The sequence below is a fragment of the Salmo trutta genome, chromosome 40 (assembly GCF_901001165.1).
Source record: "Salmo trutta chromosome 40, fSalTru1.1, whole genome shotgun sequence".
NCBI classification, from domain to species: domain Eukaryota; kingdom Metazoa; phylum Chordata; class Actinopteri; order Salmoniformes; family Salmonidae; genus Salmo; species Salmo trutta.
In genome coordinates, this window is record NC_042996.1 from 21,405,364 (window position 1) to 21,431,625 (window position 26,262).

The 26,262-nt window shown below is 41.4% G+C and overlaps 1 protein-coding gene and 1 long non-coding RNA gene across 6 annotated transcripts in view; one reads left to right on the forward strand and one right to left on the reverse strand.

Moving 5' to 3' along the window:
* Positions 1 to 26,262, reverse strand: part of LOC115180077 (acyl-coenzyme A thioesterase 5-like) — a 34,955-nt gene that overhangs the window by 2,166 nt on the left and 6,527 nt on the right. Inside the window, exons 1-10 of one of the 5 annotated variants that reach the window (XM_029741980.1) lie at positions 19,194 to 19,527; positions 18,899 to 18,975; positions 9,386 to 9,588; positions 1,700 to 1,799; positions 1,233 to 1,590; positions 897 to 1,016; positions 659 to 741; positions 432 to 525; positions 286 to 366; positions 60 to 201 (exon numbers count right to left, since the gene is read on the reverse strand). In XM_029741980.1, coding sequence (XP_029597840.1) covers positions 60 to 201; positions 286 to 366; positions 432 to 525; positions 659 to 741; positions 897 to 1,016; positions 1,233 to 1,590; positions 1,700 to 1,799; positions 9,386 to 9,575 — 1,168 coding nt within the window. In that variant the 5' untranslated portion in view covers positions 9,576 to 9,588; positions 18,899 to 18,975; positions 19,194 to 19,527. Of the gene's footprint in view, positions 1 to 59; positions 202 to 285; positions 367 to 431; positions 526 to 658; positions 742 to 896; positions 1,017 to 1,232; positions 1,591 to 1,699; positions 1,800 to 9,385; positions 9,589 to 9,746; positions 9,879 to 9,959; positions 9,966 to 18,898; positions 18,976 to 19,193; positions 19,528 to 26,262 lie in introns of those variants that run through there. The other 4 variants (XM_029741981.1, XM_029741978.1, XM_029741977.1 and 1 more) reach the window with 4 other exon arrangements.
* The window catches only part of LOC115180081 (uncharacterized), a 33,251-nt gene that overhangs the window by 780 nt on the left and 6,209 nt on the right, over positions 1 to 26,262 (forward strand). Inside the window, exon 2 of the long non-coding RNA XR_003873031.1 lies at positions 12,146 to 12,149. This is a non-coding gene — a long non-coding RNA (uncharacterized LOC115180081). The remainder of the gene's footprint in view (positions 1 to 12,145; positions 12,150 to 26,262) is intronic.

The window sequence follows — 26,262 nt, forward strand, 5'->3', positions numbered from 1 at the left end:
ATACATATATATCTTAGTTCAGGTGTGTATACTATAGGTGTGAGTTGTGTGTACAGTGCCTTTCTGTCGTGTTTGATGCACTATGAAGTTGCTGGCTCTGAAGTGGGGTGTGTAGGGCGGCTCAATGAGGTGTCCAGCATCAGGGTATTGTAGAATGGTCAGTAGGTGCTTGTTACCCGCTGCACACATCATCTGGGCTATCTGCAAGTCAGAGGTCACATTCAGCGTCATTTAAAATGATGGATTTCATAGGAAGCTTGTAATCGTGTTTGTGTGTGTACTCACATCCTTGGCAGACTCCACTGTCGCCAAGTTCTGATCATCCTCCCCGACGATCAACATCAATGGACACTTTATCCTCCCCATCTTTCAGAAGACAAGGCAATGAGTAAACAAACCCACTGTGTGTGTGTTTGTGTGTGTTGACTTACATCCACTTTCTCTCCAAGGTCGGTTGGGATGGGCAGAATGATGTCTCTCCAGACCACACGGCCCTCTTCATCAAATTGGTTCTTATACCCATCCCTGGCAATAAATAATTATGTTTTTAGTCTATATTTCTTTATTTGGGCTGTATGTCACAAGCTTCATAATCACGGTACCTTACACCTTCACTTTGAACAGATTTGGGTTTATTTTTCAGCCACATCCCACTCACTCGTTCATCTTTCTAAACACTTCACCGGTAGCCTTGTTGACCGGGTTGACGTGACTCCCACTGATACACACACAGCATCTGGGCTGGAATAAAGAGTATTTATTGTTACACACTGAACAAACTCATAAGCTTATACACATGGTCAGTGTTGGGACAATAGCTTTCTGAATCTGAATTCACTCTATAAATACAAAGCTCCAATCTGGAGGAAAAAGAGGAGAGTGGGAGGGAGACTCACGCTGATGACTTTGGAGTAGGCTGCCAAGTTGAGGGAGACTGACACCCCAAAGGAGAGACCAAACAGAGCAACTCTGTCCTTCATCACCAGGGGGTGCTCCTGCACAATCCTGAACGCTTTCTACATAACAAGAGAGATAGAACTCAAGTTCAAGTGATAAGGATACAATGTAGGATCCAATGTAGCAGATGCAATGTGATGTAATATAATGTGAAGTGATATAATATAACAGTGAGTCTGGGTAAATGGTTACAGCAGGACTCTGCCCTCTCAGGGCCATTTCTGAACATTAAGACATGCACAAGCTTGTAGGCACACACACAGTATGAGAATCACCTCAAAGTAAGTTTTTGATTCGATGTCTGAGGATCTGTTCTTGTCATGGGAAAGGTACTCTAGCGCCATGGAAACAAAACCGTGTGACGCCAGGAGGCAGGAGCGGTACTCCACCAGCCCCCCACCCCTTCCCCACATATCCAACACCCCAGGGAAGGGTCCAGGACCTGGGGGTAAAAAGAGGGTCCCTCGGACTCCATGTTCCTTGATGTCAATTCTGCACACACCAGGTGCCATGTACCATCGTTCTGTGACAACGGTCACTAGGGGAGAGTGCTTGCTGAAGCCCTCAGTCATGTGCCCACTGTACACAGAGATGTGTACCACCATAGGAGTGAGGACATCCATCTTTCTCAACCTGAGAGACAGAGTTTATTTGACTTGTCCAGCCGGGCCTGGTAACCCTAAATGATCTGGTTTTCCTATGTAAAATTGACCCCAAATATTGAATTGCATTGGTGTGTTACCTGAGGCCTGTCCGACTGCCTGGAACAGGCTGCATGCTCCACAGTAGACCCATGGGCTCTGTTCCTTCATATGTACCTCCAAGACTGGCATCCTTAGCAACTACATAAACAACAAAAAAGAAAGAGGCTTGGGTTTCTGTATATTTTGTAATCAGAGCTTGTTTTTTCAGAGTTGTCAGTTGTCTGTTGACTGGGGCTCCCCAGTGGAGGCATCACTACAGACACTCTGGTTCAATTCCAGGCTACATCACAACCAGCTGTGATTGGAATCCCATAGGGCAGTGCACAATTGGCCCAGTGCCATCAGGGTTTTGCCGGTGTAGGCCGTCATTGTAAACAATAACTTATTTAACTAGGCAAGTCAGTAAAGAACATAGAATATTATTATTATTTTTTACATTCTAAAACACACTGAATGGTGCTTTCAAAACAACTGGGAACTCTGAAAAATATTAATTAATCAATTAATGATGTTAGTGAACTTCAGGTATTTATTTCTTTATTTTTTATTTCACCTTTATTTAACCAGGTAGGCAAGTTGAGAACAAGTTCTCATTTACAATTGCGACCTGGCCAAGATAAGTCAAAGCAGTTCGACAACATACAACAACAGAGTTACACATGGAGTAAAAACAAACATACAGTCAATAATACAGTAGAAAAATACGTCTATATACAATGTGAGCAAATGAGGTGAGATAAGGGAGGTAAAGGCAAAAAAGGCCATGGTGGCAAAGTAAATACAATATAGCAAGTAAAACACTGGAATGGTAGATTTGTAGTAGAAGAAAGTGCAAAGTAGAAATAAATAATGGGGTGCAAAGGAGCAAAATAAAGAAACTAAATAAATACAGTAGGGGAAGAGGTAGTTGTTGTGAGGTAGTTGTTAGGTATGAAAGTCAGAGCTTTAGAAAGAGGCCGAGTTCCTGACTTGGAATTCCAAGTTGATTGACAGTTTAAAACGGTTTGTCCTAGTCGGAGCTCATCCCACTTGCCTTGAACACGCTGAAGTCGAATATTTCCAAAATCAAAGTTCCCAGTTGTTTTTAACTTGGTATTCATTTGCTTGAGCGTGTTCCAGTTGAACACTTTGATCACGCCTTTCAAAGTGTGTTGCATTTGAACAATTATACTACTTGCGACCACAGCTCCACTGCATGACTGTAACTGACAATTAACCTGTCAGTCTGTCGTTGTTTTTTGTTTGAATTGTTTACGTGTTCGCTATGCGGGAGAAATTGTAAAACATGCGGAACTACGTGGCTAAGAACTGTTCTGACGGGAGTATTATCGTAGCAACACACTTTTGGGGTGAGGCAATCCCACACTGTGTTCGGGTGTAGTTCGTAACGGTTGAAGCGTGTATGTTAGGATGGTAACGTTATAATAATTAAGGATGAAGCTTGAATTCATGCCAGGAATAAGAATTGTGAAGTTTGGGATTTCCTCCCTTCTATAAAAAGCAGCCAACGAGGTATGTTTCCTTTGTTTATGTGTTTAATCTGATACTGTTATCTCTGGCTAAACTGTTTTTATGTATGTAAGCACTTCAGAGTTGTATCAAGCTAATAAGTCACTCGTAAGACAAGAAGGTTGTAAGAGTGTGCTTAACTGTATTTTAATTTACTTTGTAGTTCTCACGGAAGGTGATAATTATGACAAACTACAGAATAAAACCACCAGTTAAAATCAAGGCACTGGGGGGAACAAAATGGCGCCGTAGAGAGAACACGGTGTTTCAGCGAGCTCACGCGGTATTCGTAAATTTATATTCTTACATTAATCTCCTAGCTTGAAAAAGTGGTAGATTTGGCTAAATAAGTTACCCTACAATGAGTCTTGGCGACTATTTCTCAAAAATCTCCGACAACATGCCCAACAGAGCTACTAAGAAGTCGACCAAAATCGCCATCCCTGTAGAGGTGCAGGAGGAGCTAGCTAACGTTAGCGAATCTAACAACATTGCGGATCCAGGCACAATGGACCTGGTGATTCAAAGGATGACAGATAACATTACTAAAGTGATCGATGTTAAGATAAGAACGGTCCTGGAAGCAATAGCAGGCCATTCAGCTGAACTACAGAGGGTTGTCAAACGTGTTGATGAGGCGGAAGGAAGAATTGCTACTGTGGAAAATTCAACTACATCCATGGACACTAAGATAAAAGCACTTGAGAAGCAGGTGCGCGAAATGGCGGAGCACATTGACGACTTGGATAATCGAGGACGCAGATGCAATATCCGTGTTGTGGGACTCCCGGAAAATTCTGAAGGGACACGTTCAGTAAATTATTTTGAGGAATGGATCCCTGGCTACCTACAAATGGACACTAAGGCTGGTCGTGTGAAGCTAGACAGAGCACATCGCTCTCAAGCACCGATACCCGGTCCCAATCAGCGCCCACGACCAGTGATTATAAAGTTCCACAACTTTACCGACAAGCAGCGCGTCATGGATGCGGCTAGAAACATCGGTTCTGACGGTAGTCAACGTAAAGGTCCAAAGGTCTCATTCTTCAATGATTATTCCACAGCGGTTGTACGAAGGCGCAAAGCGTTTGATGAGGTGAAGGCTCGACTCAAGAGAATGAAGATCGACTACGCACTGCTGTACCCGGCCACATTGAAGATTATGGTCAACGGATCGCCTAAAAAACTCTACACATCTGAAGAGGCTGCTGCGTTTATTGACTCTCTCGGGTAAATAACCTTAAGCTGCACCTCCGCAGCATTGGATAACGTCTTATTTTATTTTGAATCTGATCATAAAACAGTGATGTAAGTTCTCATGTGCTCCTGTTCAGTAATATTCGTATCGGTATTATTTTTCTTGCTAAAGTAACTGCCGCCGTAGCTCAGACTGAGATATGTGTGAACCTATATTGGTGCCCAGGCTTGGTTTTAGGTGGAAGAGCCTCAATATTCTTCTATTGATTTTAATTTCCACATATATAAAGGATGAGGCTATTGAGTGGCAATGCGGACTTAAGAGTCTACATTGGAAAGTTGAAATCCCCTGCATGTTAGCTAGTGGGAAAACCCCCTTTTGGATTTTTACATGTTTAATTTTTGGGTTTTGTATAGTTCGAGTTCAGGGCTCATATTGTTTGTTTACGCTCAGTGAGATAGAGGAGAGTTCAACACATGGAAAAAGGTACCACCCCATTTTTACAGTAGGATTCAGTCTGGATATTGAATGGTCAAAGCGCAATGGCAGGTAACAGACTACGTGTATGTACATGGAACATTAGAGGGAGCCATAACCCCATTAAAAGGAAGAAGATACTATCCTTTTTGAAAAAAGAAAATATTGATATTGCCCTGTTACAAGAAACCCATTTGAATGATAAGGAGCATCTGAAATTACAACAAGGGGGGTTTGGTCAAGTGTTTTTCTCATCATTTACATCCAGAAGTAGAGGTGTAGCAATTCTTGTGAAAAAGAACCTACCACTTAAGGTCTTGAAGTGTGTGAAAGATAAATTGGGTCGCTTTGTTATAATTAATGGTACTTTACAAGGGCAGAGCATTTCCATAATGAATATTTACTTCCCCCCTGCCCACCCCCCTGACTTCCTCACTAAGGTATTTCTAGACTTTTCAGAATTAAACTCAGACACTGCAGTGGTCGGAGGGGATTTTAATTGTTTGTTGAACCCCCTTATTGATAAGCTTCCCAGTGGTATAGCCTCACTCTCTCCTCAAGCTAAGTCACTTACAGCCATTTGTGATGATCTGGGGTATGCTGATGTTTGGAGAGCTCTCCATCCCTCCAACAGAGAGTTTACTTTTTTCTCTGCACCTCATGGATGTCAGACTAGAATAGATTACTTTTTTATGCCCAGGACGTCGCTGCAGTCTGTTTTATCCGCTAGGATAGGAAGCATAGTCATATCTGATCATGCGGAGGTGATCCTGGACATAAAACTCAACGGGGCATTCAATCAGTCAAGACATTGGAGGGTGAATACAACCATTCTTAAAGACCATACATTCACATCATATTTTATTACAGAGTTTAAAGCATTTTTCTCTATTAACTCTCAATCAACAGATAACCCCTCACTCCTTTGGGAAACCTGTAAGGCGTACGCCAGGGGTCTGATTATGTCATACACAGCCACTAAGAGGCGGAAAAAGCGTGAAAAGCAAAAAACACTAGAGGGTGAATTGGGAACTAAAGAGAAGGACTACATTAAAACTCCCACTCCTGCCCTATTAAAGGAAATATCAGTCATTAGATCAACGCTGGACTCCCTCCTAACACAGGACGCTGAAAAGAAAATGAGATTTGTCAAGCAAAAGCTATATGAACATGGCGATAAGCCAGGAAAGTACTTGGCGTACCTAGCTAAAAAGAGAGCTGACTCAGTCAATTGCGGCTATTACTGATTCTGATGGCAATCATTTATATGAAAATAAATGGATAAATGACTCATTTAAGACATTTTATGCAAATCTTTACGCCTCAGAACTGCCAAATGACGCACCCAAGTTAATGGAGAACTTCTTTTCTAAGATTGAGCTCCCTACTATCTCCGAAGAACAGAAGTCTCTCCTTAATGCCCCTATTACTGAGGAAGAGATAATGTCCGCAATTAAGAATCTGCAAAATGGTAAGGCCCCAGGACCGGACGGGTTTTGTAGTGAGTTCTATAAAGAGTTCCATGGCCTGATCCTTGAGCCATTGCGTGATATGTTTAACCACTCATTTTCAAATGATCAGCTCCCCCAAACGCTGCGAGAAGCCAACATATCACTTATTCTCAAAAAGGGAAAATGTCCGGAGTCTTGTTCCTCGTACAGACCAATTTCCCTTCTGAATGTGGATAGAAAATTGCTTTCTAAAATTCTAGCCACAAGATTAGAGGACTCACTGCCACTAATTGTGAAAGGAGACCAAACTGGCTTCATTAAGGGACGTAGGTCATGTAACAATGTCAGACGGCTCCTTAATGTAATTGAAGTCTACCAACAAAGTGCTATGGATGGTCTTGTGCTCTCCCTAGATTCTGAGAAAGCATTTGATCGTGTGGAGTGGTCTTACCTATTCTTTGCTCTAAATAAATTTGGTCTGGGGGACAACTTTATAAAATGGGTGAAAGTTTTATATGATGATCCTCAGGCTGCTGTCCTTACTAATGGACTACGGTCAAATAGCTTCTCTATACACAGAGGTACCAGACAGGGCTGTCCTCTGTCCCCCCTCCTATTTGCACTTGTTATGGAACCACTGGCCGAGGCCATCAGGGTAACGCCTGCTATACAGGGGCTGCTCATTGGTGATGTTCACCATAAAATAAGCTTGTATGCTGATGATGTCCTGATATTCATTTCTAATCCCGAGACTTCAATCACATCTCTGATTAACACTATTGAGTTATTCAGCAAATTCTCAGGCTACAAGATTAACCTAACTAAATCAGAGGCTATGCCACTTGGTAACCTTCACTCTGTACCTAACACTTCTCCCCCCTTCCCTTTTAAATGGTCTCCCTCAGGTTTTACGTATCTGGGTATATTTGTAACTCCTAAATTCCAACAAATGTACAAAGCCAATTTTGTTCCCTTGTTTGACACAATAAGACAGGATCTGGAGCGCTGGAACTCTCTTCCGATTTCATGGTTGGGTAGAATATCCCTCTTGAAAATGAACATTTTACCTAGGCTACTTTACCCAATCCAAATGATCCCAGTATTACTCTCCAATAAGGTAATACAGGATGTAAATGGATGGCTAAGTTCCTTTATATGGAGTAAACGCAAGCCAAGACTTAAGATGGCAATATTGCAGCTGCCAAATTCTATGGGTGGCTTGGATCTACCCAATATCAGGCTCTATCAGTGGTGTGCCCACCTATGTTATATTTCGGACTGGATCACAAACGATGACTCCTCTATTTGGTTAGACATTGAGACTTCTCTTTCAAAATACCCTTTACATGACCTTTTGTTTTTCACAAGTTTCAAGTCTGTAAAAGATCGCTGTAACAACCCCATTACACTTAACACACTCAAAGTATGGAGGTCAGTTCAACGTTACCTGGGAGGGTCCAAACTAACCTCTGCTCTTACCCCAATTCTTAACAACCCAGATTTTGTCCCAGGATTGCTGGATGCTGGCTTTAACGTTTGGCTTAATAAGGGCATACGCAGACTAAATGACTTATTTGCGGATAAGATTTTATTGTCATTTGAGCAGATGGTCGAGAAATATCAACTCCCAAAGCAGGACTTTTTCCGTTTCCTACAAGTAAGACACTATATTCTGAAGAGCACCACCTTAATTGGTAACCCTGATATGTCTGTCATTGAAAGAATGCTTTTTTCCCCACAAAGGAAAATGTCTGTAAGTCTGTTTTATGATGCTTTAAGGTCCTTTTCTGCTGTCGACACACAGAGGGTGAAACAAGTGTGGGAGAAAGAACTGTCTGTTACCATTGACGAAGAGATGTGGGAGGACATTTGGAAATATGCAAAAACAATATCTATATGTAATCGTACTAGAGCAATTCAATTAAGAATAATACACAGATTGCATATATCCCCAAATCGCAGACATGCATTTAGCCCCGCTTCCTCCTCTCCTCAGTGTCTCAAATGTAAAACTGATACAGGCACCCTAACACATTGTTTATGGTCATGTCCCAAAATACAAAGATATTGGTCTGGTGTTCTGCAAGAGATTGAAAAGATCCTAGGGGTCGATCTAGAATTGGACCCAGTTTCTCTACTGTTAGGTCTCCCTAGTAGGCATGTAACTTCTGTGGGTAAGAGGAGGCTTTACAACATCCTTACCTTTGCAGCGAGGAAAAACATCCTTTTACAGTGGATTAGTGATAAGGTTCCCTCTATTAAAGATTGGCATAAGATACTATTTGAATGGGTGCCGCTGGAATATCTGACATGTACATTGCATTCTAAAACAGATCAGTTCTACAAAGTATGGGAACCTTACCTAAATTACCTAGAACCTGAAGTATCAGCTATTATGCTGCAAGTATTCTCTTAGAAGGGTGATCTATGTATTCCAGAATTACACTGTACGGTCCGTGTGGGGAACTCAACTTCTTGGTTTAAACTGAGCATTTTATTTTATTTTATTTATTTACTATGTCTTTATTGTTATTTTTTTCTGTTTATGTTTGTTTAAAATGTATGTATTGAGAGATGCAATGAGGGGGATGGGGTGAGAGAAGCGGGGAGAGGGAAATGGTGTGTGTGTGTGTACGTGCGTGCATACATACGGATATGTGTAAGCGAGTGCTGTTTTTTTTTTGCCTTGTCTTTGTTGTTGTATCTCTTAATATGGGTGAAAATTGTGAAACTCCAATAAAAATACTGTTACAAAAATCAAGGCACTGTCGTGCTCGTGGTTATGGAGGGAGTTACAATGACCTTTACAACAGCCATATTGGTTTTAATAACATCTATTTTGCTATCCTTTACTCTAGGTTTGCTGTGTTGTACAGTGATATTGTACTAACTTGATAGCAATAGAGGGCAAACTAGCAGGCAAAAACATTGGCCAGCCGCCAGCATCTCATGCTGATCTTATTGGCAACCACTGGGACAACGTGTAATTGAATTCAACAAGAGTATATATGGGATTTCATACAGATGTTAGGCCAAGGCTACATCCAAGAACACGGTCTGTAAGCCCGGTCGGCGGTCACAAACCTTACCCTTCACCGTGCCTTGGCCGTCGCTGGTGTAATGGCCGAACGCCTCCCAAAGGTCCTTATCCTCAGAGCAATGAAGGGAATGTAGCGTCACTGAGAGAGCTGGAGGTAAATTCCTCACAACTACCTGGATCTTCTCATCCACGAGCCCCCGTGTTGGCTGCACTGACAGAAGCGGGAAAGTCCCAACCATGGTGGACAAACACCTGTAGAGAAAGACAAGACAGAAACAACCGAACACTGATAAAGATGGTGGGATTAACATTCCATTTGTCCTGGCTTTAACCTGTGAAAACTGGTTGGCGACAGAACAAATTGGCTACGAGTCACATTCGCTTCAAACTTCGTGTCCAAATGTACTTACACTGAGTTTTTTGATAATGACAACAGTCCGAGGCATGCTGACATAGGCAACCGCTTTATATAGCTAGGTGCGAGTAGACAAGTTTACTCGTGCAGTAAAGTACAAAGTCCGTGCTGCACTGCCCACAAAGTTACAGCAACTAGAAACCCATAGCGGTAAACTGTAGGCCTTTCATAAAGACCGCAATATTTTTCTCAAAGGACAATTACTTACTTCACCGGTTAATAATGTCAACATAGACCGTAGGCTACGTTGATGAAATCCACACAATGAAGGGGCTTATATACTGTTTGTTAAGAGGATCTGCTTAATCAGCGTACTTCCAGGTCTTTGAATTTCGGACATTTTCAAAATAACAGTACCTCAGGCACTATAAAAGTCATATCGAGTGGTTCCCATTATGAATTTGATGCTATGCAACCCAGGGCTGGAGACTTTCCTCAGCAAAGATAGGGTGACAAAAATACTAGGATCGAAGCAAATGTAAGTGATTATAACGTCATAACGAATCATGCAAAACTTTTACAGTTGACATAAATATGTTAGTTAATGTAGCGACAAACGATTATACATATTTTTTTATTATAAAGTTAATTTACAAAAAACGCGATTTAGCAAGCTAGCTGACTAGCTAACATTAGCCAGTTAGCTGGCTAGCTTTATGGGTGTTGTGACATGAGTATGAAATTGTGATTCTGGTTGTTTCATGTTTTAGGGACTCCTGAAACAACCAGCAAACCAGGCTATCGTCTTGTGAAACAGTGGATGTAAAGAATCTAGCTAGCTAAAGCATTTACTGCAAATTGAATGTACTTTTTTGTAGGCTTGCCTTGCTGATATTTGCCATGCAATGCAGATAGATGAAATAATGTGGCTAGCTATGTTCTTGCTTATTGTACAGTGGAGGATAAAAATACCTGTATGCCAATGGATGTGTAGCTAGCTATCTAGCCGATCTGTGTATGGACCCAAACGTTTGGTAAACGTATTAGTTCAGAACCTAGCTATGAACCTCAGCTATCATAGCCAGTTGTATCAACTTCAAAACAGTCTGAATGACATTAATGAAGCCTGTGGATTGAGTAGAATATAATATAACTTTGTGCCAAGGATGCAAGTTGTATATACATGTAGTTATTACCATGCATGAGATCCCCACATTGTAGCCTGTACATTTAATATATTCACTGATCATGTACTCTACCTTGGCAAATAAAGGTGCAGTTTAGGTATGAATGTCTTTGAGATTATTTTTCAGTCAAATCCAATACCAGGAGTATCAAATTCCAGTCTTTGAGTGATGCTGTCCTTGCATGTACAATTGAAGTCGGAAGTTTACATACACTTATGTTGGAGTCATTAAAACATGTTTTTCAACCACTCCCCAAATTTGTTGTTATCAAACTATAGTTTTGTCAAGTCGGTTAGGACATCTACTTTGTGCATGACACAAGTAATTTTTCCAATAATTGTTTACAGACAGATTATTTCACTTATAATTCACTATATCACAATTCCAGTGGGTCAGAAGTTTACATACACTAAGTTGACTGTGCCTTTAAACAGCTTGGAACATTCCAGAAAATGTCATGGCTTTAGAAGCTTCTGATAGGCTAATTGACATCATTTGAGTCAATAGGAGGTGTACCTGTGGATGTATTTCAAGGCCTACCTTCAAACTCAGTGCCTCTTTGCTTGACATCATGGGAAAATCAAAATATATCAGCCAAGACCTCAGAAAAATATTTGTAGACCTCCACAAGTCTGGTTCATCCTTGGGAGCAATTTCCAAACTGAAGGTACCACGTTCAGCTGTACAAAAATAGTACGCAAGTATAAACACCATGGGACCACACAGCCGTCATTCCGCTCAGGAAGGAGACGCCTTCTGTCTCCTAGATATGAATGTATTTTGGTGCGAAAAGTGCAAATCAATCCCAGTACAACATCAAAGGACCTTGTGAAAATGCTGGAGGAAACGGGTACAAACGTATCTATATCCACAGTAAAACGAGTCCTATATCAACATAACCTGAAAGACTGCTCAGCAAGAAAGATGCCATTGCTCCAAAACCTCCATAAAAAAGACAGATTACGGTTTGCAACTGCACATGGGGAAAAAGATTGGACTTTTTGGAGAAATGTCCCCTGGTCTGATGAAACAAAAATAGGACTGTTTGGCCATAATGACCATCAATATGTTTGGAGGAAAAAGGGTGAGGCTTGCAAGCCGAAGAACCCCATCCCAACCGTGAAGCACGGGGGTGGCAGTATCATGTTGTGGGTGTGCTTTTCTGCATGAGGGACTGGTGCACTTCACAAACTAGATGGCATCATGAGGATGGAAAATTATATGGATATATTGAAGCAACATCAAGACATCAGTCAGGAAGTTAAAGGTTGGTCACATATGGGTCTTCCAAATGGACAATGACCCCAAGCATACTTCCAAAGTTGTGGCAAAATGGCTTAAGGACAACACAGTCAAGCTATTGGAGTGGCCATCACAAAGCCCTGACCTCAATCCTATAGAAAATTTGTGGGCAGAACTGAAAAAGCGTGTGCGAGCAAGGAGGCCTACAAACCTGACAAACCTACAAACCTCCTGCTCTGTCAGGAGGAATGGGCCAAAATTCACCCAATTTATTGTGGGAAGCTTGTGGAAGGCTACCCGAAACGTTTGACCCAAGTTAAACAATTTAAAGGCAATGCTACCAAATACTAATTCAGTGAATGTAAACTTCTGACCCACAGGGAATGTGATGAATTAAATAAAAGCTGAAATAATTCTCACTATTATTCTGACATTTCACATTCTTAAATCCTCACATGGTCTCTCCTATCATTGCTATGCAGACGACACACAATTAATCTTCTCCTTTCCCCCTTCTGATAACCAGGCGGCGAATCGCATCTCTGCATGTCTGGCAGACATATCAGTGTGGATGACGGGATCACCACCTCAAGCTGAACCTCGGCAAGACGGAGCTGCTCTTTCTCCCGGGGAAGGACTACCCGTTCCATGATCTCGCCATCACGGTTGACAACTCCCTTGTGTCCTCCTCCCAGAGTGCTAAGAACCTTGGCGTGATCCTGGACAACACCCTGTCGTTCTCCACTAACATCAAGGCGGTGACCCGATCCTGTAGGTTCATGTTCTACAACATTCGCAGAGTACGACCCTGCCTCACACAGGAAGCGACGCAGGTCCTAATCCAGGCACTTGTCATCTCCCGTCTGGATTACTGCAACTCGCTGTTGGCTGGGCTCCCTCCCTGTGCCATTAAACCCCTACAACTCATCCAGAACGCCGCAGCCCGTCTGGTGTTCAACCTTCCCAAGTTCTCTCACGTCACCCCGCTCCTCCGCTCTCTCCACTGGCTTCCAGTTGAAGCTCGCATCCGCTACAAGACCATGGTGCTTGCCTACGGAGCTGTGAGGGGAACGGCACCTCCATACCTTCAGGCTCTGATCAGGCCCTACACCCAAACAAGGGCACTGCGTTCATCCACCTCTGGCCTGCTGGCCCCCCTACCTCTGAGGAAGCACGGTTCCCGCTCAGCCCAGTCCAATCTGTTCGCTGCTCTGGCGCCCCAATGGTGGAACAAGCTCCCTCACGATGCCAGGACAGTCAATCACCACCTTCCGGAGACACCTGAAACCCCACCTCTTTAAGGAATACCTGGGATAGGATAAAGTAATCCTTCTAACCCCCCCCCCCCAAAAAAAAAGATATAGATGTACTATTGTAAAGTGGTTGTTCCACTGGATATCATAAGGTGAATGCACCAATTTGTAAGTCGCTCTGGATAAGAGCGTCTGCTAAATGACTTAAATGTAAAATGTTAATGTTAAATTAAAGTGATGATCCTAACTGACCTAAAACAGGGAATTTTTACTAGGATTAAATGTCAGGAATTGTGAAAAACTGAGTTTAAATGTATTTGTCTAAGGTGTATGTAAACTTCCGACTTCAACTGTATGTATTACAATTATACACTTCAACAGTGTTTACCAATCTTGGTCCTGGGACATCAATGGTTACATATTTTAACTAATAGACTAGAAACAGGATTTAACTAGTTAAAGGCTGATTTGTAATTCATATATAGAGAAATAGAATTTAAAAAACAGTACACTACACTTCCTATGCAAATACTCTAAAACCAGTTCATCTCAATAGCTAATGCCCTTGAATTGAATTTATTTTGGGCAACATACATATGCAACAAAATGCACAATGTGGACCCTGTCACGGTCGTCGTAATAGATGGACCAAGGCGCAGCGGGTACGTGAATGCTCATTTTTATTTAATACAAAACAAACACGACAAAAACGATAAACGGCCGAGAAAACAGTCTTGTAGGCAACACACAGCAATACAAGAAACAATCTCCCACAAACATACTCCTAATTATAGGACCTTCAATCAGAGGTAACGATAGACAGCTGCCTCCAACTGAAGGCCCCAACACCAATTAGCAAAACATAGTAATACAAATGACTAGACAGAACATAGAACAATAACCAAAAACCCCGGAAGACATAAATCTAACACCCCTCTACATACACAACCACCCCGAACAATATAAAACAAATACCCCCTGCCACATCCTGACCAAACTCAAATAACAAATAACCCCTTTACTGGTCAGGACGTGACAGACCCAGAGGATATCACTTGAAAGTATCAATTAAAACGCTTATTTCCAAACTGTTCGTCAATGGTAAAAACAATAACACATGATTAAACGACAAGACAAAATAACAAACAACCATAAATACATTCATTTATATTGACATCCTAAAAAGTGGCACTATTCACTGCACTTCTCCCTAACCTTAAATCAACCATATTAATTTCACATTTAAACAATCTATTAATTGCACATCATACCAATCCTTCACATAAATACACCTGACAGGCAGAAGGGGCACAAGGGGCAATGGAGTGGTTTCCCTTACTTAGACAACCTTGCCAAATGAAAAACTTTGCCTGCTTTTTAAAGCTATTTTTATTTGCTTGTTCTCCAAGGGAAGGCTATTCCATTGAAAAATACCTGGCAAGGAAATACTTGCTGTGTTAGTTATAGACCATAGCAATGTGGTTTTTCATGTAACCTGGGGCACAGTCATTTAAGATGTCAAACATATGATTAATTTTAAGTTGCTCCACTCTGGACTCCAAAGGTAACAAGCCCACCTCCCAGAACTCCTAGGGGGGACATTCAGCATACACTTGATAACATTATTTTACATGACCTGCATTGTCTTTTTCAGCTTTTTTGATAGCCGACTATACCAAGCAGAGCAGGCATCATCAAAATGACACTGAATCAAGGTTGAGACAAGCAGTTTCTTAACTTTATTGTTAAAATATCTAGTGTATAATTTGTTTGCCATTTAAAAAATAATTTTAGCAGCAATCAGGTCTCCAGAAAGGGATTGATCTAGGGGCACACCAAGATAAGTTACACTTGTTTTAGATTCAATCTCCTTGCCTGCACAGTTTACTGTTATCTTGTCAGCCCTAAGCAATCTATGTTTTGTTCCAAGACCTAAACCAATTCACTGCTACATAATTTAGACCCATGCATTTCAGTTTCATCAGGAGAATATCATGGTCTACAGTGTCAAAAGCTTTCTGCAAGTCTAACATGACCATACCTGTATAGTTCCCCTTTTTACTTTCCTGCTTAATGTGGTCAAAAAGGTGGATAAGGCAAGTAACAGTGGAATGAGCTGTTCTAAAGCTAGATTGTAGTTCATAAAGAAGTTTGTGCTCAAGAAGGTATCCCTCAAGTTGATTAAAAACTAATCTCTCAACAACTGTGGATAAGGTGCTGTGGATTGACACAGGCCCGTAGCTTCCTACATTTGGACTGTTTTGAGATCCTTGGGAAATGTACCACTACTAATAGAAAGGTTTACAATATGTGTCATAATTATAGCAGTGACACAAGCACTATCCTTATGAATCGTGCAGGAAGGTTATCCAGCCCAGGTGCTTTGTTTGTGCTCATTAAGCATAGTGTCACGGTTGTCGTCGGTGATGGAGGACCAAAACGCAGCAGGTATGTGTATGCTCATCTTGATGTTTATTTATTTTCAAAAATGAATACCAAAATAACAAAACACGAGAACTAACGAAATGAACGAATAACAACAACAAACAGTCTGGCAAAGCATAAGGCTAAACACAGAACAATCACCCACAAATAACAAACACACCCTAATATATGGGACTCTCAATCAAAGGCAGATAGACAACACCTGCCTTCAACTGAGAGTCCCAACCCCAATTAACCAAACATAGAAACAGACATACTAGACTAAACATAGAATACCTGAAAACCAAACAGTGCCCAAAAACCCCGGAATACTTAAACCAAATGCCCCTTCAACAAAACACACCACCCCGAACCACATAAAACGAATACCCTCTGCCACGTCCTGACCAAACTACAATACTAATTAACCCTTATACTGGCCAGGACGTGACAAGTAGATTGTTAACGTTGTCCTCTGTTACCATGCACAGCTCAAACAAATAATTTGTGATTCTTTTGCTATGTTAAAAGTTGTTAATGAAAGACTGGTCATAGTGTCCAGAGCAGTTAGGTAACTTATTAACTAGAGATGAGGTTATAGTGGTAAATAATTTGCAACCTTTGCCTTGTCATAACATAAAACATCATCAATATCCAGGCCAAAACTACAGGATTTTACCTTATGGGGAGTTTTCAAGCCAATGTCCTTCAAAGTTTTCCTCAGTTTACAAGGCTGATGAAAGTTGTCATTAACGACGTCTATATAATGTCTATATAATGCATTGATCTGATAAACACAGGATAGGTGTAGTATTTCATCAAATGAGAGACTTAATTTCAACCAGTAGAGAATGTGAAATGCTTTATTGAAAGAAGTTCATTATCCAAGTGTTATAAATACATGCATTATACAAATTATAATTGTAATATTATAAATAGAAGTTCAATCTGTACTTCAATGCACATTTTTTGGGGTCATTATAAAAACAGAGGAAGAAAGAGGTGGCGAGAGACGTGTAAAAGACAGAAAGGGAAAGAGGTAAGAATATAGGAGCAGGGAAGGCAGCATATGACTAATAAATCACAGTGCTACCCATATATTCTCTCAGTTCATCACAATTACATAAGTGTCTCTAGTAGAGGTCGACCGATTATGATTTTTCAACGCCGATATTGATTATTGGAGGACCAAAAAAGCCGATATCGATTAATCGGCCGATTTTTTTTTTATTATTTTTTTTTTAATTTCTTTATTTATTTGTAATAATGACAATTAAAACAATTCTGAATGAACACTTTTATTTGAACTTAATATAATACACCAATAAAATCTATTTAGCCTCAAATAAATAATGAAATATGTTCAATTTGGTTTAAATAATGCAAAAACAAAATGTTGGGGAAGAAAGTAAAAGGTCAATATGTGCCATGTAAAAAAAGCTAACGTTTAAGTTCCTTGCTCAGAACATGAGAACATATGAAAGCTGGTGGTTCCTTTTAACATGAGTCATTAATATTCCCAGGTAAAACGTTTTAGATTGTAGTTATTATAGGAATTATAGCACTATTTATCTCTATACCATTTGTATTTCATATACCTTTGACTATTAGATGTTCTTATAGGCACTTTAGTATTGCCAGTGTAACAGTATAGCTTCCGTCCCTCTGCTCGCCCCTACCTGGGCTCGAACCAGGAACACATCGCAAACAGCCACCCTCGAAGCATCGTTATCCATTGCTCCACAAATGCTGCGGCCCTTGCAGAGCAAGGGGAACAACTACTTCAAGGTCTCAGAGCGAGTGCCGTCACTGATTGAAACGCTGTTAGCACGCACCCCGCTAATTAGCTAGCCATTTCACATCGGTTACACCAGCCTAATCTCGGGAGTTGATAGGCTTGAAGTCATAAACAGCTCAATGCTTGAAGCACAACGAAGAGCTGCTGGAAAACGCACGAAAGTGCTGTTTGAATGATTGCTTACGAGCTTGCTGCTGCCTACCACCGCTCAGTCAGACTGCTCTATCAAATATCAAATCATAGACTTAATTATAACATAATAACACACAGAAATACGAGCCTTAGGTCATCAATATGGTAAAATCTGAAAACTATCATTTCGAAAACAAAACGTTTGTTCTTTCAGTGAAATACGGAACCGTTCCGTATTTTATCTAACGGGTGGCATCCCTAAGTCTAAATATTGCTGTTACATTGTACAACCTTCAATGTTATGTTATAATTATGTACAATTCTGGCAAAATAATTACGGTCTTTGTTAGGAATAAATGGTCTTCACACAGTTCGCAACGAGCCAGGCGGCCCAAACTGCTGCATATACCCTGACTGCTTGCACGGAACGCAAGAGAAGTGTCACAATTTCCCTAGTTAAAAGAAAGTAATGTTAGCAGTCAATATTAACTAAATATGCTGGTTTAAAAATATATACTTGTGTATTGATTTTAAAGAAAGGCATTGATGTTTATGGTTAGGTACACATTGGTGCAACGTCAGTGCTTTTTTCGTGAATGCGCTTGATAAAGCATCACCCGTTTGGAGAAGTAGGCTGTGATTCGATGAGAAATTAACAGGCACCGCATCGATTATATGCAATGCAGGACACGCTAGATAAACTAGTAATATCATCAACCATGTGTAGGTAACTAGTGATTATGTTAAGGTTGATTGTTTTTTTATAAGATAACTTTAATGCTAGCTAGCAACTTACCTTGGCTTCTTGCTGCACTCGCATAACAGGTAGTCAGCCTGCCACGCAGGCTCCTCGTGGAGTGCAATGTAAGGCAGGTGGTTAGAGCGTTGGACTAGTAACCGGAAGGTTGCAAGATCGAATCCCCGAGCTGACAAGGTAAATCTGTCGTTCTGCCCCTGAACAAGGCAGTTAACCCACCGTTCCTAGGCCGCCATTGAAAATAAGAATGTGTTCTTAACTGACTTGCCTAGTTAAATAAAGGCAATATATTTGTTTTAAATCGTCCACAATTGGCGTCCAGAAATTCCGATTACCGATTGTTATGAAAACTTGAAATCGGCCCTAATTAATCGGCAATTCTGATTAATCGGTCGACCTCTAGTCTCTAGTCACCTGAAGGTTATCTTTAAGCGGGTGAGGTGGCGATGATGGGACTGGGGGTTGGCATCCTCTCTCACATCAAAACATATCTGCAGACGAGAGACAGATGGAGAGCGAGAGAGAGCATGTTTAAGCCTTGTGTTCTTATTTTTTATTCTAACATTGTTAGTCATCATAATAATCAAGAGGTGAAATGCAAAACTGACCTTGGATCATTAACTCTGGGACTACTGCATCTCTATCTGTATTTCAATGTAAAGCATCTTTTTAATAAACTTCCTGTTGACATGACCAAGTGACCTCTCACCTCTGATCATGCTGTGCCCTTTATGTAGCCAGTTCAGATGTGGGAGGGGTTCACTGACACAGCTGATATAACCTAGAGGATTTAGGGAGAAGAGGAGAGAGGGATGAAGTGAAGGAGAGAGACTGTTATTGAAAAATAAGGTCGTTAAAGTGACCGTGTTCAACAGGAATTTCTGTGTGGCCTCTCCTGGTGTCCACACCACACTAAGTGGCTGCAGAGTACTTTATGCTGAAAAACATGAACGGACACACGAGGACAAACAATATAGAGTAGTTATAGACATAATGAAGTATCTTACTATTCTCCATGATTGGCCCTCTTGCCTATTCTTTGAAGGTGGAAGGAGCCACAGTTATACACCTAAGCCTGCTTACTGCACAACACAATCCATCAATCAGATTGATACATGAGTGTGTGGGTTATTGGGTGTCTAATTGTTCTACATTTTTTCAATATGGGTGATTTAAAATAGCCTGTTTTTGTACAGACATCACACCCTTACCTAAACAGCATCCTCACCTGAGAAGTAGAAATCAAAAGGAGAGAAACTGGGAATTGAATAACTGCAGTTGACATAGCTAAGTAAATGGAAGAATAATCTTATCACAATGTGAATGGCTCTTAAAAGAGCCTTTGTTGTGCATAGTGTAGTCTATGGTGTTGCCAGGGAACAGCATCCTCTTCAAAGAAGGAGGTGAAGATCTCCCACACACTGATTGCCTATCTTGCTGCGTTGTTGGACCCCATCCTTGAAACATCTTGCAGAGCAGCACACGGCGGCGAGTTTCAGATCCCCTCCTGGTCCTCGTGTCCATCCTCATGAAGTTATGCAGGACACAGGTAGCCTTCAGACACCTGAAATCCTCCAGGAGGCAGTCCCAGATGGCCCTGGTCACCCAACCTTGCAGTGCCCTACACGTTAACTGTAGGCAATCGTTTTGAAGGAATCTCCAGTTACAAGGTGTCTGTAGGAATATGGAAGACAATGTAATTATTAGACTTTTACATCACCAGGTCATTGTGGATTACTGAAGTCAAATATCCCTGATAAGAAATCATTATAACATTGGATTGATAGATGCATGGGCACACTTTTGTGCATGGTTAGCATGTGACAATAACATGATCATATCAAGGATAGCATCACAAATTAATACATAAATGCCACTTTAAGCTTGATGATGAGTTGCTCATTTGAATCAGCTGTGCAGTGCTAAGGCAAAAACAAAAATGTGCACCCCTTTGAGTTCCCAGGACCAGGACTGAGAACCACTGCTCTTCATTGGGACCTCTTCATGTGAAGACAGGCTTTCATAGCTCTCTTTATCTGAGGACAGAAATCCTCAAAAGAAACAGACTTTATTATAGTCAAATTACACCGCACTGAATATTATGTTACTATTATCTCTGTCCTTACTTCTAGGGACAGGAACTACACAAAATTACCTGCCCTATCCAGAATAGCCTACTCTTTCACTTTGACAGTTGGGGCTGCTATCCTTTCCCGCTCCTCCATGGCTGTTAGCTAGCTACCTGCAAATGCATTTGGAGTTAGTTTTTTACAGTGATAAATACATCAAGATAGCTAGCTAATATGAAGTTAGGTAGCTGGTGATATTTAATTAACTTAGCTAGCTATCTATACAGCATGTGAAGCTGGCTAGATTTAGCAGCTCATTTGAGTTAGCCTGCACTGTAGCTACAGTGAGGAGGAAAAGTATTTGATCCCCTGCTGATTTTGTATGTTTGCCCACTGACAAAGAAAGGATCAGTCTATAATTTTAATGGTAGGTTTTTTTGAACAGTGAGAGACAGAATAACAATAAAAATATCGAGAAAAACGCTTGTCAAAAATGTTATAAATTGATTTGCATTTTAATGAGGGAAATAAGTATTTGACCCCCTCTCAATCAGAAAGATTTCTGGCTCCCAGGTGTCTTTTATACAGGTAACGAACTGAAATTAGGAGCACACTCTTAAAGGGAGTGCTCCTAATCTCAGTTTGTTACCTGTATAAAAGACACCTGTCCACAGAAGCAATCAATCAGATTCCAAACTCTCCACCATGGCCAAGACCAAAGAGCTCTCCAAGGATGTCAGGGACAAGATTGTAGACCTACACAAGGCTGGAATGGGCTACAAGACCATCGCCAAGCAGCTTGATGAGAAGGTGACAACAGTTGGTGCGATTATTCGCAAATGGAAGAAACACAAGAGAACTGTCTCCCTCGGCCTGTGGCTCCATGCAAGATCTCACCTCATGGAGTTACAATGATAATGAGAACGGTGAGGAATCAGCCCAGAACTACACGGGAGGATCTTGTCAATGATCTCAAGGCAGCTGGGACCATAGTCACCAAGAAAATAATTGGTAACACACTACGCCATGAAGGACTGAAATCCTGCAGCGCCCACAAGGTCCCCCTGCTCAAGAAAGCACATATACATGCCCGTCTGAAGTTTGCTAATGAATACCTGAATGATTCAGAGGACAACTGGGTGAAAGTGTTGTGGTCAGATGAGATCAAAATGGAGCTCTTTGGCATCAACTCAACTCGCTGTGTTTGGAGGAGGAATGCTGCCTATGACCCCAAAAACACCATCCCCACCGTAAAACATGGAGGTGGAAACATTATGCTTTGGGGGTGTTTTTCTGCTAAGGGGACAGGACAACTTCACCGCATCAAAGGCACGATGGACGGGACCATGTACCGTCAAATCTTGGGTGAGAACCTCCTTCCCTCAGCCAGGGCATTGAAAATGGGTCGTGGATGGGTATTCCAGCATGACAATGACCCAAAACACACGGCCAAGGCAACAAAGGAGTGGCTCAAGAAGAAGCACATTAAGGTCCTGGAGTGGCCTAGCCAGTCTCCAGACCTTAATCCCATAGAAAATCTGTGGAGGGAGCTGAAGGTTCGAGTTGCCAAACATCAGCCTTGAAACCTTAATGACTTGGAGAAGATCTGCAAAGAGGAGTGGGACAAAATCCCTCCTGAGATGTGTGCAAACCTGGTGGCCAACTACAAGAAACATCTGACCTCTGTGATTGCCAACAAGGGTTTTGCCACCAAGTATTAAGCCATGTTTTGCAGAGGGGTCAAATACTTATTTCCCTCATTAAAATGCAAATTATTTTATAACGTTTTTGACATGCGTTTTTCTGTATTTTTGTTGTTGTTATTCTGTCTCTCACTGTTCAAAAAAACCTACCATTAAAATTATAGACTGATCATTTCTTTGTCAGTGGGCAAACGTACAAAATCAGCAGGGGATCAAATACTTTTTTCGCTCACTATAGTTCGCTAATAGTACATATTTTTTATTTTTTTTACATTTCCAAATGTATTTACTTACCTGAATAGGGTCTTCCAGCCATGTGGCCAGTTGGAAACAGGGCAGCAAAGTGTGTTTGTCACGAGCGTTTTAGAGGATATTACTATTGAACTAGGTACCCATTTAATAACCAGACCTTCATACAAACTTGCTATGCTGAATTCTTGATCCACAATTGAACGTGCTCCTATATGCTGCCATATGCTGCCAGCACGCCCACAGCGAGTCACAATGGGTGGCCTAAGCGGCACGCGGCAATTTACCGCTATCTAGTGTACATGCACCGTAAGCCGTTAGCAGGTACTAAGCTCACATTTTGAATTGTATTATCATGGTCGTACCATGAATCATTTAGCTATTTGATTTGGAATTTTAGGACCCCTTTAGGTATCCCTTAAAATTATTTGATAAAATATTGAATTTGGTCTTTACTACTATACCCCATAGAAACGCATTGAATAACATATTCATAAATGGCAAAAAAGACAGTAAAAAATGTATCATAAGGTTTTGAAAGTGTCTGTCCTATATCTAGGAGATCAGAAAGTATGATTTTTGGACATATTTAACCCCTTATTTTTGTTGTCAGAAAACTACCTCCATACTTCCATTCGTTTGTATGTTTTACCTTCAGATGAGTCCCGTGACACTTTTGGGGGTCGTATAGCAAAACGGGAGAACAATATGGTGTCCGTGAGAGTTTCCATAGTGGGGTCATATCATACTGAACAAAAATATAAACTCAACATTTAAAGTGTTGGTCCCATGTGTCATGAGCTGAAATTAAAGAACCCAGAAATGTTCCATATCCACAAAAGCTTATTTCTCTCAAATGTTGTGCACAAATTTCTTTACATCCCTGTCAGTGAGCGTTTCTCCTTTGCCAAGATAATCCATCCAACTGATAGGCGTGGCATATCAAGAAGCTGATTAAACAGCATGATCCTTACTCAGGTGTACCTAGTGCTGGGGACTGTAAAAGGTCCCCAAAAAATGCCACAGATGTCTCAAGTTTTGATGGAGCGTGCAATTGGCATGCTGACTGCAGGAATGTCCACCAGATCTGTTGCAAGAGAATTTAATGTTCATTTCTCTACAATAAGCCGCCTCCAACATCGTTTTACAGAATTCACATCCAGCTTTTTAACCTGCGGGATCATCTGAGACCAGCCACTCGGACAGCTGATGAAATTGTGGATTTGCACAACCGAATAGTTTCTGCATAAACTGTCAGAAACAGTCTCAGGGAAGCTCATCTGCGAGCTCGTCGTCCTCACCAGGGTCTTGACCTGACTGCAGTTTGGCATCGTCACCGACTTCAGTGGGCAAATGCTCACCTTCGATGGCCACACAGGAGAAGTGTGCTCTTCACGGGTGAATCCCGGTTTCAACTGCATTGGGCAGATGGCAGATAGTGTGTATGGCGTCGTGTGGGTTAGCGGTTTGCTGATGTCAACGTTGTGAACAGATTGCCTCATGGTGGCGATGGGGTTATGGTATGGGAAGGCATAAGCTACGGACAACATGCACAATTGCATACCGTGACAAGATCCTGAGGCCTTTGTCGTGCCATTCATCCGCCGCCATCACCTCATGTTTCAGCATGATAATGCACGGCCCCATGTCGCAAGGATCTGTACACAATTCCTGGAAGCTGAAAATGTCACCGTTCTTCCATGGCTTACATACTCACCAGACATGTCACCCATTGAACATGTTTGGGATGCTCTGAATTGACGTGTACGACAGTGTGTTCTAGTTCCTGCCAATATCCAGTAACTTCGCAAAACAATTGAAGAGGAGTGGGACAACATTCCACAGGCCACAATTAACAGCCTGACCAACTCTCTGCAAAGTAGATGTTGCGCTGCATGAGGAAAATGGTGATCCAGACTGGTTTTCTGATCCATGCCCCTACCTTTTTTTTAAGGTATCTGTGACAAACAGATGCATATCTGTATTCCCAGTCTTGTGAAATCCATAGATTAGGGCCCAATTCATTTTATTTCAATTGACTGATTTCCTTATATTAACTGTAACTTAGTAAAATCTTTGAAGTTGTTGCATGTTGGGTTAATATTTTTGTTCAGTGTTGTCACATTGGTAACAATGATTCGGGAGACAGACGCAGGAATGCGCAATAGTTTTTTAAATTATACTCCAAATTATGGCGCGCCGTGTAAGGTCACAGGGACGAAGACCAAACAAACACGTAAAAAAAACACAGGGTTGAAACCCAAGCAAAAGAACGAGGAGTACCTCGAATAAATAACACCCACGCACAATGATTAACCCACGGGACGAGACTAGTAATCATCTGGCAATCTTGGCACGAAAGCTAAAACACACAGCACAGGTACTGACACGCACCGACGGACATTGTAACAGCACTATGGTGAACAAAGGGCACATATATACAAATACAATCAGTGGGAATAGGGGTAGGGGTGCGCAATGACATTTCCAGAGGGATCCGTGACAAGTGTAGTACATTGAAAGGGGGAATCTCCTGAGGACCTACCAGTTGACCAGCAGCACTATCCTGTCCTGGAGGCCAAACAAGTCAGTACCAACTACTACAAATTCTGTATAACATATCTGTGGTGTGTAACAGCACAACCACTGATCAGGAATTCGGTTTTACCATCATTCAGGGTTAACAATGTGAAAAACATTGCATTGCACGAAGTAACATAATAAACACCATTAAAACATTTAGGTTTGGTGCAAAATTGTTGGGAGATAACATTACCAGCCATAACGTTATAATTAGCAGTGTCCCAGCCATAACTTCCCATATAGTAGACGTCCAGCTCCTGATGCACAAGGCAAGTTGATGGACAAGAGAGCTTGCGTGTTTGAGGATAGCGGGGGATAGTAATGGACTCAGAGTCATGGATGGATGGAGAGAAGGAGTTCCCTGCAAAAGGCCCTGTCGCCAAAGCTATGGAGCTTGGACCTGGAGATGACAAGGTGGCCAACTGTGGTAGAACAGAGTGAGTGTGTGGGTTGGTAGGGGAGAATAAGGTCTAAGAGATAAAGGTGCAGAGTCCACTGTATGTGATATCAATACATAGTCAGCCTGGTACTGTAACATGGCTGTGTATGGATTGTACCTGCTCTTAATGTCACACAAGCATACACACAATCTCTCTCTCTGTCTCTCCCTCTCTGTTGAATATGTACTTGATATGTAAACTAAGTCTAATATAAACATCCGTTATTGAAGGAAACTCTCTGTATGTACATGTTTAGAATAACTGGTATAAGCCTAGGTTTAGGCGTGGAGCTCTTGTGACATATGAAAACATATAGTCCCATGTCAGATCGCGTTATATATTCCATATCTTTACAGCATAATGTCCTACAATCTCAGACATAATATGTACAGGTGAAATAGGTCACATTGAGATGGCAAATATAATGGCATGTATAATGGCGCCGGAGGAGATGGCTGTCTTTTTATGGTCTCCTAACCAATTGTGCTATTGTGTGTTTTTTCGCGTTATTTGTAACTTATTTTGTACATAATGTTTCTGCCACTGTCTCTTATGACCGAAAAGAGCTTCTAGATATCAGGACAAAGATTACTCACTTCGTACTGGACAAAGATTTTTTTCTCTGTCAAGTCAGCCCAAATCCCTGTGATTCACATGAGAAAGAGACAGAGATATAGTGGACAACTTACAATCATAGGATAACAAAATAGATTAACTACGATCACGAATATCCT